The sequence below is a fragment of the Hypanus sabinus genome, chromosome 17 (assembly GCF_030144855.1).
Source record: "Hypanus sabinus isolate sHypSab1 chromosome 17, sHypSab1.hap1, whole genome shotgun sequence".
Taxonomy (NCBI): Eukaryota; Metazoa; Chordata; class Chondrichthyes; order Myliobatiformes; family Dasyatidae; genus Hypanus; species Hypanus sabinus.
The window spans coordinates 47,489,506-47,507,018 of NC_082722.1; the positions used below are offsets into that span (position 1 = coordinate 47,489,506).

General features: G+C 38.4%; 2 protein-coding genes across 7 annotated transcripts in view; one reads left to right on the top strand and one right to left on the bottom strand.

Annotated features, from left to right (window-relative positions):
* The window catches only part of ankrd27 (ankyrin repeat domain 27 (VPS9 domain)), a 105,634-nt gene extending 91,102 nt beyond the window's left edge, over positions 1 to 14,532 (bottom strand). For 4 of the 6 annotated variants that reach the window (XM_059992989.1, XM_059992987.1, XM_059992991.1 and 1 more), the window contains exons 1-5: positions 14,412 to 14,532; positions 9,821 to 9,952; positions 7,162 to 7,281; positions 6,685 to 6,841; positions 1,690 to 1,844 (exon numbers count right to left, since the gene is read on the bottom strand). In XM_059992989.1, the coding sequence (XP_059848972.1) occupies positions 1,690 to 1,844; positions 6,685 to 6,841; positions 7,162 to 7,281; positions 9,821 to 9,922 (534 nt within the window). In that variant the 5' untranslated portion in view covers positions 9,923 to 9,952; positions 14,412 to 14,532. The remainder of the gene's footprint in view (positions 1 to 1,689; positions 1,845 to 6,684; positions 6,842 to 7,161; positions 7,282 to 9,820; positions 9,953 to 14,411) is intronic. The other 2 variants (XM_059992990.1, XM_059992988.1) reach the window with 1 other exon arrangement.
* A 194-nt stretch (positions 14,533 to 14,726) lies between these two features.
* On the top strand, positions 14,727 to 16,763 carry si:ch73-167i17.6 (regulator of G-protein signaling 9-binding protein). The gene has a single exon (XM_059993484.1). The coding sequence runs from the start codon at positions 15,050 to 15,052 to the stop codon at positions 15,764 to 15,766; it is 717 nt and encodes a 238-aa protein (XP_059849467.1). The 5' UTR covers positions 14,727 to 15,049; the 3' UTR covers positions 15,767 to 16,763.
* Positions 16,764 to 17,513: the final 750 nt, after the last annotated feature.

A 17,513-nucleotide genomic window follows, 5' to 3' on the forward strand; every position in this document is an offset into this window, starting at 1 on the left:
AATAGTCTTTATTAGATTATTATGATGTGATAAAGAGACTGGTATACCCTCAGCTTAAGGAATCATTCTAACATTGTTTTGATTGATAATTTCCCACCTTTTCAGTATGGATTTTTGGTTTGCTCAAATCAATCACGTGGGCAAGTAAGGGATACTTTACAAATGCTTACATATTAACTTTAACAGTTGCAAAACAAACACAAAATTCTATAATGAGGGACTTTAATTGTAATATTGTGATACATATTCACTTCCAGTGCTAGGGGCATCTTCGTTTTTGCAAAGTTCGGCTTTCTAAAGATGTTAGCTGATGCTTCTGAGGATAAAAGGTTTGTTTTTGAGTAAGATAAACTTCCAACTAATATCTTTTTATTCACCTTCTTGTCAGAAATGGGAATCTGCCTTCTGTTTTTAATGTAAATGGCTAGGAATAATCAGTTTGAAGTTGGAAGGGCAGCTTTGCAAACAGACACATTATCTATAGAAAGCAGGAGGCTGGGTCACTGCACCTGGCTTATTGCTGCTCAAGAGGCACAGTATATGATTGTTTCAAACAGAACAACTCTGGCCAAGTTATTTAGTTCAAGGAAGCCTGCACACCAGATGAAGACAATCACTTAGCACATCAATGACTGATCTATTAATAAGTTGGACGGTTTATGTACTCAGAGAAGTTAGCTTCACAGCATTAACTGTGGGTAACTGGGAGCTGCATCTCACAGAAGCTTTTAGAGTGTTTACGTAAAAAAGAGATATTTGAAGAAATATGGTATACATGTGAAGTCATCCAAGTGGCAGAAAAAATATATATAAATGGAGGGAACAGTTCACGCTTATTAGGAATGGGGTAAGGAACATAAAGCAGCATGAAAGAAACACGGGGTGAACCAGAGACCATTCCCATGGCTGATTTCTGTGATGGGCGATTTGTTCGTCTGCATCATTGGATGTCCTTTTAGCTCATAGGAATTGTACCTGTGTTTTGGAAATCTTGTTTGTTTAAGAAATTGTTTGTAATTTGGAATATTTTTTTTAAAAAGACAGAAAATTCGCCAAACGTTTTAAATTAAGAGTTTTTTTCTGGATTTAAACATGTATCACAAAAAACTTCTTTGTAGCTGGAAATCTCTTCCTTGGTGTCACAACCATGGATTCGGCAGCGCAGTAGATACGACAATTGCGATTGTGAATTTTCAAGTGTCAGTTAATTATTATTTAATCGCGATAGTATTTAACTCCATACTTGTCGTAGTGCTTGTCTAGACTTGGACAGAGCACAGCAACGTTTCGCTACATGTTTGCTTTTGGCCTTCCCTGAGAGAATTGGACTTTTGAGTCAACTGACTCTGAAGACGAGTGGTATTCGTTAACGTTTACATTTTCTTTTCAGCTGCCATGTAGGCTTCGTTTGTCATTTGAGAGTTTTTAAGTTAACGGCCCTGTTTGGCTTAGCGTTTATTGTTTTATTTTCCCTTTAACACTGTTTGCATTAAAGTTTGTGAACCATTGACCTGCTTCAGTGTCTCTCACTCTGCACTTGGGCCATATCTAAACCGGGTAACACTTGGGAGGAAAGGGGGACCCACTGTTCAAATAGGTGCACTAGAAATGAAATGAATTCACCATTCAACTGTAATAATGCAATTACAAGAGAAATTACAACTTATAGAACAAGAACCAGTTACTCACTATATGATGCCGTAGACTTTTTATTTTAAGGTCTTTAAAGGAGTTTCGGAAAGCATCGATGTACTTATCAACTTTGAATAATTGTCGACCCAAAAATTCTTTAGCATCCTCAAAGTTTTTCAGACAGTAGGAATCGAAAGTGGAGGGATTTTCTTCTAGAAAATATTATAACAGGCATAGACATATAAAAGATCTACCACATGGACCACTACTTTCAGTCCTCAATGGTGTGCCATACTTTTAATCTATTCTAAGATCAATCTAACACTTCCCCACCCATATAGACCTGCATTTTTCTTTCATCCACATGTCAGTTAAGTGTTCTTAATGTATTTGCCTCTACCGTCACCCCAGGCAGTGCATCTACAGATTCACCACTCTGTGTAAAAAAAACACTTAACTCTGACATTCCCTCGTATACTTTCCCTTGTACTAGCCATCTCTAACCTGGGAAAAGGTTGCCAGCTGTCCACTGTATCTGTGCCTTTTATCATAATATAAACCTTTATCAACCTAGCTCTCATCCTCCTTTGCTCCAAACAGAAAAGCCCTAACTCACCCAACTATCCTCATAAGGCATGCTCTCTAATCCATGCAGCATCCTCTTAAATCTCCTCTGCATGCAACACCCGGGACATGCTCTCTTCTCATTGTTACTGTCAGAAAGGGGATGCAGAAGCCTGAAGGCAATCACTCAGCAATTCAGGAATAGCTTCTTCCCCTCTTCCATCCAATTTCTGAATGCACATTGAACCCACAAACACTACCTCACCACTCTTTATTTTATTTATTTTTGGTTCTGCACTACTTATTTTAAATTAACTATTTAATATACATACCTATACTTGCTGTAATTCAGTTCTTTTCTACGTTTACCATGTGCTGCATTGAACTGCTGCAACAAAGTTAACAAATTTCACAACATATGCTGGTAATATGAAACCCAATTCTTTTTCTAAAGCTTCCACATTCCTCCTTTAATGAGGCAGTCAGGACTGAACACAACATTCCAAGTGTGGTCTAACCAGAGTTTTATACAGTAGCAACATTACTTCATAGCTCTTGAATGCAATTCCCCCAACTAATGAAGGCCAACCCACCATACACCTTCTCAACTACCCCATCAACTTGCGCGGAACTTTGAGGGATCTATGGATGTAGACCACAAGAACCCTCTGTTCCTCCACGCTGCCAAGAACCCTGCCTTTAACCCTGTACTCTGCCTTCAAGTTCAACCTTTGAAGGTGTATTACTTCATACTTTCCCAGGTTGAACTTCATCTGCTACTTGTCAGCCCAGCTCTGCTTCCTACTAATGTCCTGTTGTAAACTATACCAGTCTTCTACACAATCCACATTTGCAAACTTACCACACCAAACTTCTACTTCCTCATCCAGGTCATTTATAAAAACCACAAAGGGCACATCTCCAAAAACAGATGCTTACAAAACATCACTGGTCACAGACCTTCGGGCAGAATAAACTCCATCTACTACACCCCTCTGCTTTCTGTGGGCAAGCCAATTCTGAAGCCAAGTTTCCCTGGATGCCATGCCTCCTGACTTTCCGAATGAAAATACCATGAGAGCCTTATTAAATGCCTTACTAAAATCTATATACACTTTATCCACTGCTCCAGCTTCATCAATTTGTTTTGTCACTTCTTTGCAGAATTCAATTCAGTTTGTGAGACATGAACTACCCCTCACAAAGCCAAGCTGACAATTCCTAATGTACTGCATATGTTAATCAAAATGGCTTCTTTGTTTGTTAAAAGTAAAACTTCTTCTTTGTTATGCTAACTGTTGAGGGAGTGTTTTTCTTGCAGAGCATTCTCGAAGCTTGTTTAGGTTAAAGTTGCTGATAACGGGGATTGTATTCATTTGTTAACCAATTGGGTTGGATGTTATTTTCTCTTGTGGGTCTGGGAGCTGGGATTGCACGGTCTTTTTCAGGAGTCGGGAAGAAGATGGTGAGGAAGACGGACAGGTGCGGCACTGATGGTCAATCACCGAGGGTGGTCCCAAGTGCGCAGGTTGTGGATGTCAGAGAAGAGAGAAGAATGGTTGGAGGGTTGATGATTGAGCTCCAACGATGTGCACAAATTGACTGAACTCTGATAAGTTTTGGCACATTTTCTTTCCCTTCATATATATTGTATTGTTATTAATCATTTAGTTCTAGTAAGATTTATAAAGTGTATTCTGTAACCGTACCTGGTGTGAGCTTGATATTGTGCGTGCGACTTTGTACTAGCGTGTATTCCACAGCATCCACGTATATGGGAGGCAGGGTTTGGCGGGTGGCTGGAATTTTCCCCTAGACATACACCAGCCTGTCGCGTAAGCGTTACACTAATCAGACTATGCTTCTCCAATTACTCATAAATCCTGTCTCTAAGAATCCTTTCAATAGTTTGCCTACTACTGATGTGAGACTCTGGTCTATAATTTCCAATATTATTCCAATTATCTTTGTTGAGCAAAGGAGTAATACTTGCCAATCTCCAACGTTCTGGTACTACTCCTATGGCCAGTGAGGACACAAAAATCATTGCCAAAGGTGCTGCAATCTCTTCTCTGGCTTTCTGTAGTAACCTGGGGTATATCCCTTCTGGCCCCAGGGAGTTAGCTATTCTAATGTTTTTCAAAAGTTCCAGCACATCCTCATTCTTAAAGTTGACATACTCCAGCACATAGGCATGTTTTAAGCCATCCTCACATTCATCAAAGTCCCTCTTAGTGGTGAATAATGAAGTAAAGAATTTATTAAGGACCTCCCTTACCTACTCTCAGGTACATTGATCCCTGTTCAGTCCTACTCTCAATCTGGTCATCCTCCTGTTCTTCACATATGTATTGAATGCTTTGGGATTTTCCTCAGTCTTACTTACAACAGCTTTTCCATGTCCCTTTCTAGTTCTCCTAGGTTCCTTCTTAAGCACCTTCCTGGTGGCCTTATAACTCTCTAGAGCCCCATCTGATCTTTATTTCCTAAACCTTAAGTATGCATTTTTCTTCCTCTTTATTAGATGTTCCACATCTCTTGTCAGCCATGGTTCCTTCATCCTACCACCCTTTACTGGCCTCAATGAGCGAAACCTATCTAGAATACTAGGCAAGTGCTACCTAAACAACCTTCACATTCCCCGAGTACATTTTTCCCCAATTCATGCTCACAAGTTCCTGCCTAATAGCATCAGAATTCGTCCTATCCCAATTAAATACTTCCCAATACCATCTACTCCTTTCCCTGTCCAAGGCTACAGTAAAGGTCAGAGCTGTGTTCATCACCTTCCGAATGCTCATCCACCGACAGATCTATTACCTGACTAGGTTCATTGTCTAGTATTAGATTAGTATGCCCCACCTCAAGTCATCTGGCTAGTCCAACAGATAAACAAAAGAATACTGTACTATCATGCATTAATTGAGTATTGATTTATGAACAGTATACATATATGGAAAAATAAACAAGGCACCAAGGTATGATGATGGTTCATTAACAATAATGTAATGAACAACAAATAATTCAAATATAATGGCAGAATAACTTATTGCCAGCTGAATGAGCCACCTACAAATCGATGAGAACAATATGCCAGCAGTTGTTCAAATTCCACAAGTTTCTTGATTATCAGATAGTAATAATCTCACTTCCTGAAAACATTTGCCACCTTTGAAAAACTGTGGTTGCCTTTATCTTAGCAACCACTCCACTGGTATCATTCACTTTCACTGCAATCAGTCTCTCCTTTACCACTGTTTTCATCGTGCCCATACTACAATCATGTCCCTCACTGCCACGTCAGTTTCTGCACAAATCTGGAAGTTCACGCATAATGATTATGTTGTCCACCAGCACTCAAAAATACAAGTTCTTGCAAAATACTCAACTTCACAACATGCAGCAGAATTCCATATTTTTCAATCAAAAGATGAAGACTAATCAGTCAAGAACTCCAAATATTCCCAACACGTGAGATAACAAAAGGCCGTGGTAACTCAACACACATCACACACGAGGTCATAAACAGAGAACAACATACCACAATTGGTGGAACACGAATAGGACCAGATATGGTAGAGTAGTCCACTGACCCAAGAAACTGGAGATTCTTGTGTGAGATAAATAGTGTACATTTATTCTTGATGGTCTGTTTTCATTTAGTTTACCATTATTAATGGAGAAATAAAACAAACGTATGATATGTAACATTGGTTTAGTGCTATGCCATGTGGCATCTGCTCTGCGACAACAATAGTGTTTACGGAAGCTCCAGAAAAAAAAGTTACATTGCAATGTCCTGGCTCTAATTTGTAGATTTTAAAACCCCAGATAAATTAGCTTTATTTTTACCCAACGTTACAAGCCACAACCAAAGCACCTCATTATCTTCTGATTTCCATCATCTATTTCTGTAATCTCTCCTCATAATTTAACTTTAGAAAATCACAATAATGCTAGGAGAGCTATACTGAAACCACTCCAAGTCCTGTGTATCCTTCCTAAGCTATGGTGGTCAGAATGTTTACAGTACATCATATGTAACCTAAACAGAAATTGAAAGAGTAAAAACATGCCAACTGTTGAAAATCTGAAGTAAAACAGCAACTGCTGGAAATACTCATCAGATTAGTCTCGTCACATTAATCCTTTCACTTCCTTTTTCAGGCACAATTTAGCAGCAATAGTCTTTGCAACTACCAATTTATTTGAAACAGATGGTGCCCATCTGATACCACCAGAAAAGTTTATCATTCAAATTAAAGTAGGTTAAGATAGCTAAAAGAAAGAATCAATGATGTAAAATGCAAGTCATCTTCTCACTTATATCATTCCATCTTATTCAATACAAACCTTTTCCAAGTTGTCCTGTCCTAATGCGGTACTTACAAAAATTGCTGTATGTTTAACATATACACAAGTTCCTTTCATTTATTATCAAGATAGGCTGCAGTAGCAGGTAAAATGCAAAGTTTCTAATTCACTAACCTGAATAGGAATTCTTTTCCAATGGTCGGGCAATACATAGAATGCTAAAACTTTCTTCTTTCTCATTGTAGAAAGTTTCTTCGAAAAGAATACGTATTGTGCATGGTGAGCTAAATCCAACACCCAGACTAATTAGGTTTCCTCTGATGGTGACTTCCTGGAAATTCAGATAGTATACAGTGAAGGGGGAAAATAATATCTAAACAAGAAATTAAAATCTGGATGCATCTGAAAAATTGACAATATACAAATCATTAGAGCACAATTAGTGTCACTTAATTTCATAATTTTAAATCAAATGTGTAAATCAGAGGGAATTTTCTTTTGCAAATATTTTGCATAATTAATAATTCTGTATTTTATGCTTATAAGCAATAGAAATAAAGGCATTGCAAATTTTAAAATCTCCCAGTAGATATTTAAAATAAGATTGCACACAATGAAAAAACAAACTCAATATATTAGTACACCACTTACTTTTCCATTTAATGTCTGGTAACTGCTACCAGCTTCATCCACAGGATACAAGACATAAGATTCAAAGTGGGCAGCAGCCAGGCTGCCTCTTGACAAGCTGGCTTTGCATGGCACCAATACCTAAATGTGTAAAATAACAGTTAACATACATGACAAGGGTCTTAATAACCAAAGGAAATGAAGACTTTAAGACAAATGTGTAAAATGAATTACTGAAAACATTCTTTTTAAAATATGCATCTTATACAGCAGAGAACCAGATAAAATACAATATTGCATCTTATACCATACTGTGCAAAAGTCTTAGGCACATATATATTGCTAGGATGCCTAAAGCTTTTGTACAGTACTGTAGTAATTTTATGTATTGAACTTTTTGCTGCCCAAAAACAACAAGCTTCATGACAGATGTGAGTGATGATAAACCTGATTCTGATATGGGCCTCTACTGTAGACTGAGCGTAGGAATGAGTCAGGGAGAGGGGAGAGAGCAGGAAGTACTCATATCCAGTCCAGGCCAATGTAAACAGACAGGGTCCTTGGTCCTTTAGATGAATCCAGCTATATTCAGCCTGTTATTTTTCTGTCCATTGTGCTGTAGAAAGGGCTGTCCATGTATTCTTGGAAATAATATGTCGTAGGAAGCTGTTTCCAACACAGAATTTATCTACAGATCTACCCATTCACCAGAAGGCTCCAATTAAGTTAGTACTTTTTAATTATTCTGCTGCTTACATTGTGGCCTGTATATTATTATTACTTAATTCTAAAGAACAGTTTTTCTTCTGATTTATGTTATGACTTTCATTGTTACTTATACGAATTCTGCTAGGTATTAAATTCAAGATGCTGCACAAAACAACTCAGAAATGAATGCTATCAGATCATTTGTAATTGCAAATTTGAATTGTCCACTTTCAGTAAGGATCTTCACTAACCTTTATTTGAGTAAATACTCTGGTCAATCTCTTTCTTGAAGCCATTCTCAACTAATATTGCTTCTTAGCTATAAGCTCACTATACACATTTAATACATGGCTCTTCTGTGTAATTCACTTTTTATAATTAATGTTGCACATGATGAAAAGGTCAGGCTTTTGATACAAATAAACATGATGATGACGATAGATCTTATATTTTTCAGATTTCTTTATAACATAAATGGACATTTTGCATTTCAAGTCTATCACAGCTTTCAGAGCAACTCCATCAATTTCATTTCATTTCAATTTCATTTCTCCCAGCATAATTCCCATGACCTATTCTCTCTCACATGCTCATTAACACCGTTCCAATTCTCCTACAATCAACTACACTAGGGGTTATTTACAGTAGCTAATTCACCAGCACGTCTTCAAGTTATGTGGCAAAGCACCCAGGGAAAACACTCATGGTCACATGGAAAATGTGCAAAATCTTTTCAGACAGCAACCGAGACTAGAATCAAACCCCACTTTATAGCATTAAAAAGATAGATTTTAACTATTATTTTTAGCTTTGAGAAATAAGCATAACATTACGTTAAAATATTAAGGATTGGTTCAGCCTAATCATACAAGTTCCTTATACAGTGGACCTCGTGCTTTCAAAATGCACAAGCAGAGAATGATTTTTTTTGCTTTTTGGAACAATTTGCTGAGGTAACTGGGCAAGTCCATAATTGCATCATCAGAAGGAACTTAAAGTTCCTTAAAGGATTCCAGGAAAAGTGAACATACTTCTTGTTTGTTGAGTTTAAGAATAACTATCAGCAGTCTTAAACTCTCTCCAGTTGGTAGTGGTTGCTTGATACTCTAAAAAAAACTATGTAATATTTCTTCGAAATTGGCAACAGAGTTCACAACTATTTTTGCTTTTCTCAGTAGGGTCCACCTATTTTTAGAGGTAAGAGAACTTAGGTTATAACAAAATTACAATTCCAATTTCATGGGTACATTGACTTTCCCCTGATCTTTTTATTTATTTGCTCATTTCTCTGCAAATGCGTATAAATTAAGCTCATACTGACAGAATCAAAGGTTACAATATATATGGAGGGAGAGTAGAGAGGAGCATGGCCATGGGCACAGATCTCTGCAAAGCTGGGAAATGCAGACCTTGTAACAGATTTAGTATCAGAACCTCAGTAAAATATTCCACTTCTTCTCTTGGCTATTACCTAGCCAAAATGACAGAATGGATCAGAGAATGATCAGGGAAGTTGTACTGAGTTAAATACGTTGAACTCTGCTGTCACCTTATCTGACCTAAATCCTACTGCCATAAATACATTAGCATATGGCTAAACTCTAAATCTCCTATGACCCTTTCCTACCTATTGTGGCAGCTGAGCAGGGAGGTAAAGAAATTTAGAATCTGGAAAACTTGTATTCACTAAAAGTGAAACCAAGTTTAAATAAAATGAAAACAGTAACAACAACTGATATTAAGTGAGAGATTTAGGGCAAAAATACCAAAAAGAAGTTGGAAATTCATTGATGCTGAAGGCCATGAAACACAATACAGGATAAAACCTGAAGAGAAGAGATACGTTTGACCTCCAAATGCTGACTTTAATATCAGCGGAAAAACTGAAATGATTCCATTCCGAACTAGAAAATCTTCCTTTGTGTAGGCAAGTCTCTTCAGACTTTGTTACATGAATGAATAGATTACTCACAATTCCATGTAGTTCTGCTACACGGTTGGCGGCATCAGGTTTCTGCTTCTGAAGGGCTAAATAGAAAGGGTTTCTCGAAATATCTTCATCATACATAGCCATGGACACCAAACACTGTGCACTAAATTTCAACTGTGCAAGAAATGAAAAGTTGTAATTTATTTACAAGGTGCAATATCAATACAACATTTTGTAGCATTATAACAACAGAAAAAAAAAGAGGTTTATGATAGAAAAATGGCAAAATATTAAGGGAGTTTAATTAGGTAACACCTGAAATAGCAGCATTAAAAAAGAAATCCAGGAAGAGTTCAAGTCCCACAAGGTATGCCCAACAGATCAAGTGTATCTACACAAGGAACAATGGAACAATAATGAATGCAATAGGTTTTATGACTACAGTTTCTACTTTTACTTTCATACATTTAGCATAAAAAATATTTTACTGCTTGATTCCCTGTCATCTTATCACCAATTCTACATTCCCTTGAATAACAAACCTAGAAGCAAATAATACTGAATTTAAGGGGCACTTAATAGTCAGAAATCACAAATTTTAATACTGCAATAATTTACTTTGGAAATAATACCAATGATCTCACAGCTCCAGGGACCCAAGTTCCCCTATGAACAATCCCAAGCCCGAAAGTGAAAGGACATGAGGCTAGCAACACTATCCTGTTAAAAACCCAGAGCTACAGAAGTTCCAAAGACCTCATCCCTGGGAGAGGAAGAATCTTCACCTTGCCAACGCATGATGTTATGTGGTGAAAGCAGCAAGCCCATGGAAGCCGCAGGGCCGATCAACTTTCTATCATTCAGGAAAAGTGGCCGCAGGACACCTAGCAATGTGACCTTGAAGCTGACACCAAGAAGTTGGACTACACCTGCAGACAACTCGAAAGGCTGACCCAGGGCAAAGCACTCTGGTGAGCTGCTGTTGGCGGCCCATGCCTCAGTGATTTGCTTAACTAACTAATGCTAGGGTCGCAGGTTCGATTCAAACCTTGGATGCTGTCTGTGTGGCTTTCACATTCTTTCAGTGAACAAATGGGTTTCTGTTAGGTGCTTTGGTTTCCTCCAACATCCTAAAGAAGTACTGGTAAGTTAACTAACTTCTTGTTTATTACAGGTTAAAATAATCAAAGTGAAGAAGTTTTTAGAAATCTCAGGAAGAATTATTTGCAGGGCTACAGAGACATGAGGAGGGAATTGTATTCATGGAAATTACTGTGCTGGGAGCTGGCATAAACTTAATGAGGTTAATGGCTACCTTCTGCATCATAACAAGGAGGTGGATTGATGCAGTCAACAGGGAAATGAACAGTGTGAGCATTTTATAAATATGATAGGAATAGCTAATCTGAAAAATTAATTTTTAGATTATGACTGGAATAACTGCCATTCTCTTCTGAGCATTATAAATAAACTAACAAAGGATTCTTAAATACATATGCTAAAACACTGTGTCCTAAAATGATTCAGGAAGAAGATTACAAAATTACAGTCAAAACAAAAAAACAGGAAAACTTTAAAAGGCTTCTAAACAGATCACACTGAAAAATCTCAATAAACATACATCGCTCTCAGCTGTTGTTTATCCAAATGCTCTAGCTTGTTGCATTCAATATAATGAAAAACCTTTGAATAATCATATGGACATCTAAATTCTTAATGACATTTCTAATTTTTGCCACTAAACGAAAGAAAACATGGTATTGAAAAATTAGTCACTTCTAGCTTGAATTAATTAATTTCCCGAAAACAGAACGTCACACTGTTATAACAAACACTACAGGTGAAAAGGCAAGTAAGTGGGTGGATAGCTGGTTAAAAAGAAACATGCTTACATAGTAGCACATCACAAACACAATTAATATGTAATGGGATCCCACTACTAAAAACATTTTTCCCTCCCCCCTCTTCTGATTTTCGCAGGGATCGCTCCCTACGCGACTCCCTTGTCCATTCATCCCCTCCATCCCTTCCCACCGATCTCCCTCCTGGCACTTATCCTTGTAAACGGAACAAGTGCTACACCTGCCCTTACACTTCCTCCCTCACCACCATTCAGGGCCCCAGACAGTCCTTCCAGGTGTGGCGACACTTCACCTGTGAGTCGGCTGGTGTGGTATACTGCGTCTGGTGCTCCCGGTGTGGCCTTTTATATATTGGTGAGACCCAATGCAGACTGGGAGACTGTTTCGCTGAACACCTACGCTCAGTCTGCCAGAAAAAGCAGGATCTCCCAGTGGCCTCACATTTTAATTCCACGTCCCATTCCCATTCTGATATGTCTATCCATGGCCTCCTCTACTGTCAAGATGAATCCACACTCAGGTTGGAGGAACAACACCTTATATACTGCTGGGTAGCCTCCAACCTGATGGCATGAACATTGACTTCTCTCATTTCTGTTAATGCCCCTCCTCCCCTTCTTACCCCATCCCTGACATATTTAGTTGTTTGCCTGTTCTCCATCTCCCTCTGGTGCTCCCCCACCCCTCCTTTCTTTCTCCTGAGGCCTCCTGTCCCATGATCCTTTCCCTTCTCCAGCTCTGTATCACTTTCGCCAATCACCTTTCTAGCTCTTAACTTCATCCCACCCTCTCCGGTCTACTCCTATCATTTTGCATTTCCCCCTCCCCCTCTACTTTCAAATCTCTTACTATCTTTCCTTTCGGTTAGTCCTGATGAAGGGTCTCGGCCCGAAACGTCAACATCGCTTCTCCCTGTGGATGCTGCCTGGCCTGCTGTGTTCTACCAGCATTTTGTGTGTGTTGTAATATGTAAAGTACAACATTTGGTTAATTTGAAAATCTTCATTTCTGTACTGCGATTGTAGGCATTGTTATCGTATTGTGTGCATCATGAACAAACTGTAACCAAAAATGCTTCTAATGTACATTTTATAAATAGGCTGTATTGGTACAATGGGAACACTATCAAGCTCTACTTCTAGGGGATGGGAGGAAGAGGAGGGTTGGGAAAGCAGCCTAGCAGATAATAAGTTAAAGAAATTGGAGAAGCTATGGAGTGTAGCATCTTCATTCTGCATCATTCAGAAAACAAGATGAGGAGTGAGATAGGGAATTTAAGTGACAGGTAATGGGAATCTTGGGGTCACCTTCATGGACTGAATGCAAGTAGTTCTTAATTGTTGAGCTTTGGACAACAACAACTGGTACTGATTTTACAAAAGCCATTACAAAGGGATAAATTAGGAAGCTACACAAGGACGTTCAGCCCTGACACAGTAAGGTCCCACGTGTGAACTAGAACATGGCTCAACTTGCCCAGTGAATCCCTGTTTGAAGCACAGATATTCTTCTTCCAATCACTCCCTTAATCTGTTAGGTATAAGAGAACCAAGCCGTGGTATAAAACAACTTAGATGTCCAGACAATATGCACAAAATGCTGGAGGAAGTCAGCAGGCCAGGCCTGAGTTCCTCCAGCATTTTTGTGTACATTGCTTAGATTTCCAGCATCTGCAGATTTCCTCTTGTTTGTGATTAGATTTCTAGATATGTTCTTAATACTTAAGGATAAGAGATTTTTTTACGAATCCAATTAGACTAATACATTACTGCGAGATATGCGAATGTCAGAAAATGCTAACACAAAGAATAAATTTCTATTTTTATAACATATTTTGCATAACACCTTTCATGACCAGGAGATCTCCATGCACTTTGCAACCAATGAAGTACTTTTGAGAAGTAATTAGATGTTCTATCGGAAAACATGACTGCAAATACACATATAACAAGATCCCACAATATTGATATTCAATTAGTGATAAATATCAAGCAAAATCCTGCCCATCCCCAAACAGGATTTTTCAAATCAACCGATGAGAACAGAAAAGGTGTTCATTTGAAGTTTATTTCAAAGCACCCCCCAAATGGTGCAGTACAGCCCCCGAATTTATCAAGATTAAGTGCTTACATGTTTGGTGGGGTTCAGGAACCAAGCTCTTGATTTAGATAATAGTAAAGATTGACGTCCCAAAAACAACTGTTCACTGAGAGAAAATTCAGTGATATATTCTTTAGCTGTATCATTTTCTGTAACAATACCAACATGACGTCTATGCATGTTCTGATTCCCAGAGTCAGCTTCTTCTGACATCATATGATCTCTTTTCTAGAAACAGCTCGCAAAACTATTGTAGTTAATTGCGACTCGACGGTCAATATAGTTTGTTAATAATATTAGCAATTAAGTTCAACTGTGGGCCTATTCGTTTCCTTAACGAGCGTTGCAACACACTTCCTCATACATCCAGTTTAAAACGTCAGATACGTCTAACCGAAATCTAGATTTCCCTGAAACATTATCTGACATAAAATTATGTTTTCGTATTTAAATATTAAAACAATATAACCATACCTAGCTGGTGATGCCGCTATCTTCAGTGTGTTCATTGAACGTAGCCAGGCCCGTCAACGAGTCGAACTTAACCCCAGAAAATCCTGGCCATCACTTGAACCCCCCCCCCCCCCACAAACACACACACACACACACACACACACAGAGCCTCTCCTTGATGTTCCGTTTCAAATTCCGACACAACACACATCACTTACCAAATAGTAGTACACTGAATCATTTCACCCTCACTTCGGGTTTAACTTTCCAGCACTGTTTCGTTTTCTTGACAGCGGAAACAATGTTGCTAGCCTTGTGACTGACAGTCCTATTAACCAGTCAAGTGTCGACGTGGAGAAAAAAGTTGCAATCTCCCCCAATGGCCCCTCAACCAACTGGCGCCCCCGTGAGACAGCGCTCTGACTACCAGCTACAGAGAATAGAAACATTCGGCGACAGGTTTCACTTCCTGGTTTAGAGAGCACATGATACGGTGCTGGTATTTAGTGACGATTGAAGCCGACGAAGCTATGTATTGGTTCATGCAGGAATTGCGGCTCATTGTTTCTGTTGTCATTATACGCAGCTATTTATCTGAAATCAAGATATTGTCATGAATCTTGCATGCTACAATAACTTAGAAAGCTGACGTAAAATAGTCAAAAGGCGAGAAAAATCACGATTAACCCGATATGCAATTGGATAAATGGCTAACGGTGGTAAGATTATTGGATCTAGGATAATTACGCAGTTTGAGTTCGAATGCGTATTTTAGAACTATTATCAAAACATCGCACTAATATATTTTGTAGTGATATTATAAACGAATCTGAAAGGATCGTGGCTGGGTATTAAAATGGTGAACGATGAATGTAAAACACTTTTGGATGCCCTAAACAAAGTGTCAGCTTGCTATCGGCATTTGGTTATCTGTGCCGGTGGGACATCCGATTCGCAAAATTTACGAGAAGAATTAAAGAAAACCAGACGAAAAGCACAGGTGCTTGCAGTTGCTAACAGAAACAAGCTAATAACTGTTTTAAAGGACAAAAGTATAAGCAAAAATGATCGGGCTGAATTCGAACGGCTCTGGGTGCTGTTTTCAACGTGTATGGAAGTCTTAGAAGTCGACATGAGAAGGGCTTTGGAACTGGGTCAAGAGTTTCCACTGAATGTTCCCACAAAACATCTGATTCAAACGGGGATGATTGGCGGGACATCTGCTGTAGCCGCCCGTGCTATGAATATTCAGAACATGAACTACGAAGAGGGAAACAACATAGACACAGTCGATCTAAACGATCTGGAGCAAGAGATCTATGAAGTCGGGGAAATGATACACGAAATGGAGATGAAAGTGAACGTCCTTCAGTGGACAGTGGAAGCAAAGCAAGGCCCCGGTTCTGAACTGAAATCAACCGCTAGTGCTGGTGTATCATCACTAGCTGTCATGTCCGTGAGCGGAGATGGCGATAAACTATGCGACACCAGTAAGGTCTTTGCCGGAGCGATGTTCAGCGCTGTATTAATAATTGCCATTGTTTTAGCTGTTTGTATTGTAAAATTTGCTTAACATTACTGTGTTCATTTCTATTTTGTGTAGGAGGAACTTAATTTGGACTCTTTTGACCATGTGAGGTACGATTTGCCTGTGGGAGAAATAGTGTTACAAAAAGTGTGTACGTCGCTGCTGTTAATGCTACAGAGAATAGCATAACGTAAATTTTCGTGTATATCATCTAACATGAATTGTGGCAATACTTAATGTTATTAACATTCAGTAGCAAACGCCACGTTTCATTGTACCTACCCTTAGAGTCGAGTGTTGTTATAATAAATATTTATTTTGATAAAATAGCCACTTACGACAGGTTAAAAATTCGTTCCCTTCAGCTCAGTATTTGCAAAATGTCTTTGGTCCTGGTCACTTGGCGTGATTTGTTCTATGTGTATATGGTAGCGCAAAGAATTTAAAAACGAACTTCACTTGCTGTAGCTAATAGATCAGAAACTGTCTCGACTTGTAGTCAAAGACATAACACATAATTGTTTGGCAAAAGTAACGTATTTTTCCTTAAAGATGTTTTCAACAAGCAGGGTATTTTGTAGATTTTTCAATGTACAAACTTATTTTAAAGTGAAGTTTATATGAGATTTCCATTGAGGAGACCAGCATTGTCTGCTGATTTATCATGGAAAATTGGGAAGAAAAATAACCACGGAATGGAAAGCTAACTGTTAGAGAGCGGTTGGGATAAAATTAACATTTTATGTGATCAAGTAAGCACAAAGCAAAAGGAACCCGTCAAAGTGAGAATGGGAAGAGACTCATGGAACGTACCCGTTGGCTACGCCATAAACATTTTTAAACCCCGGTGAATGGGAAATATAGTGGTTATCTAGATAAATATTAATTTAGGAGCAACGGATCGCTTCTAGGTTTGGACATTCTCTTAAAAAGATCTGAAGACAAATACAATAGCACATTTAATTTGCAAGAATAAAATTGTGAGCTATTCAATATTATTTCCTATATGTTGTTCCTTTTATTTTAAATAAAGTACAACCTAGTCCCTAAGCCTCTCTAATATTGAATACATATTTTACACCTTCCTACATACAAACACACAAGATAATTTTATCAGTGAGATGAGACTTCAGTTTAATCCCATTCTCTATAGCACAACCTACCTAGACACCATTGACAGTGTGAATGGTTCACAAACTGAGTTTCGTTAAAATCCTTGACACGTTATGCTTGCTATCTTCCGCCAACTTCCACTTGTGTTGACTATGTGCTTTCATACAATTCCCTATATCGTTGTTCTACCGCTGAAGCATTTCTAGTTACAGATAATTAGTAACCAATGAACTATGTTCAATTTCAAACAGTCAGATAACTACCAGTGCCACATGTCCAACTAAGTGTTATCATCTATTGCCTTGTTTTCACCTCTGTCTAGCCAATCATAACCAGAGAAACAATTGAAATTACTTCGTTAACACTGACCCTTCATGGTATCTCTGCACCATTCTTTTTCTTAACTTAAGTGCTTATTTTAAAGGTATCACTCAAAGAATTCTACGTGTGAATTGAAAACAATCAGTTATGTTTCCGTTACTTTGATCCCTACTGCTGACTTTGGTCTTTGAAATGCCTTCCATCATTGGTCGCTACACAAAATCTCTCCAGAGATTTCGGCCTCCTCCCCCCATTCTGCCATTTTCTCTTCCTCTGGTAGTTTCTAAACTGTCGATTGTTTCTAGTAGAAATTTTAAAAGTATTTTGGACCCTTTTCCCAAAATAAAAGCCTAAAATA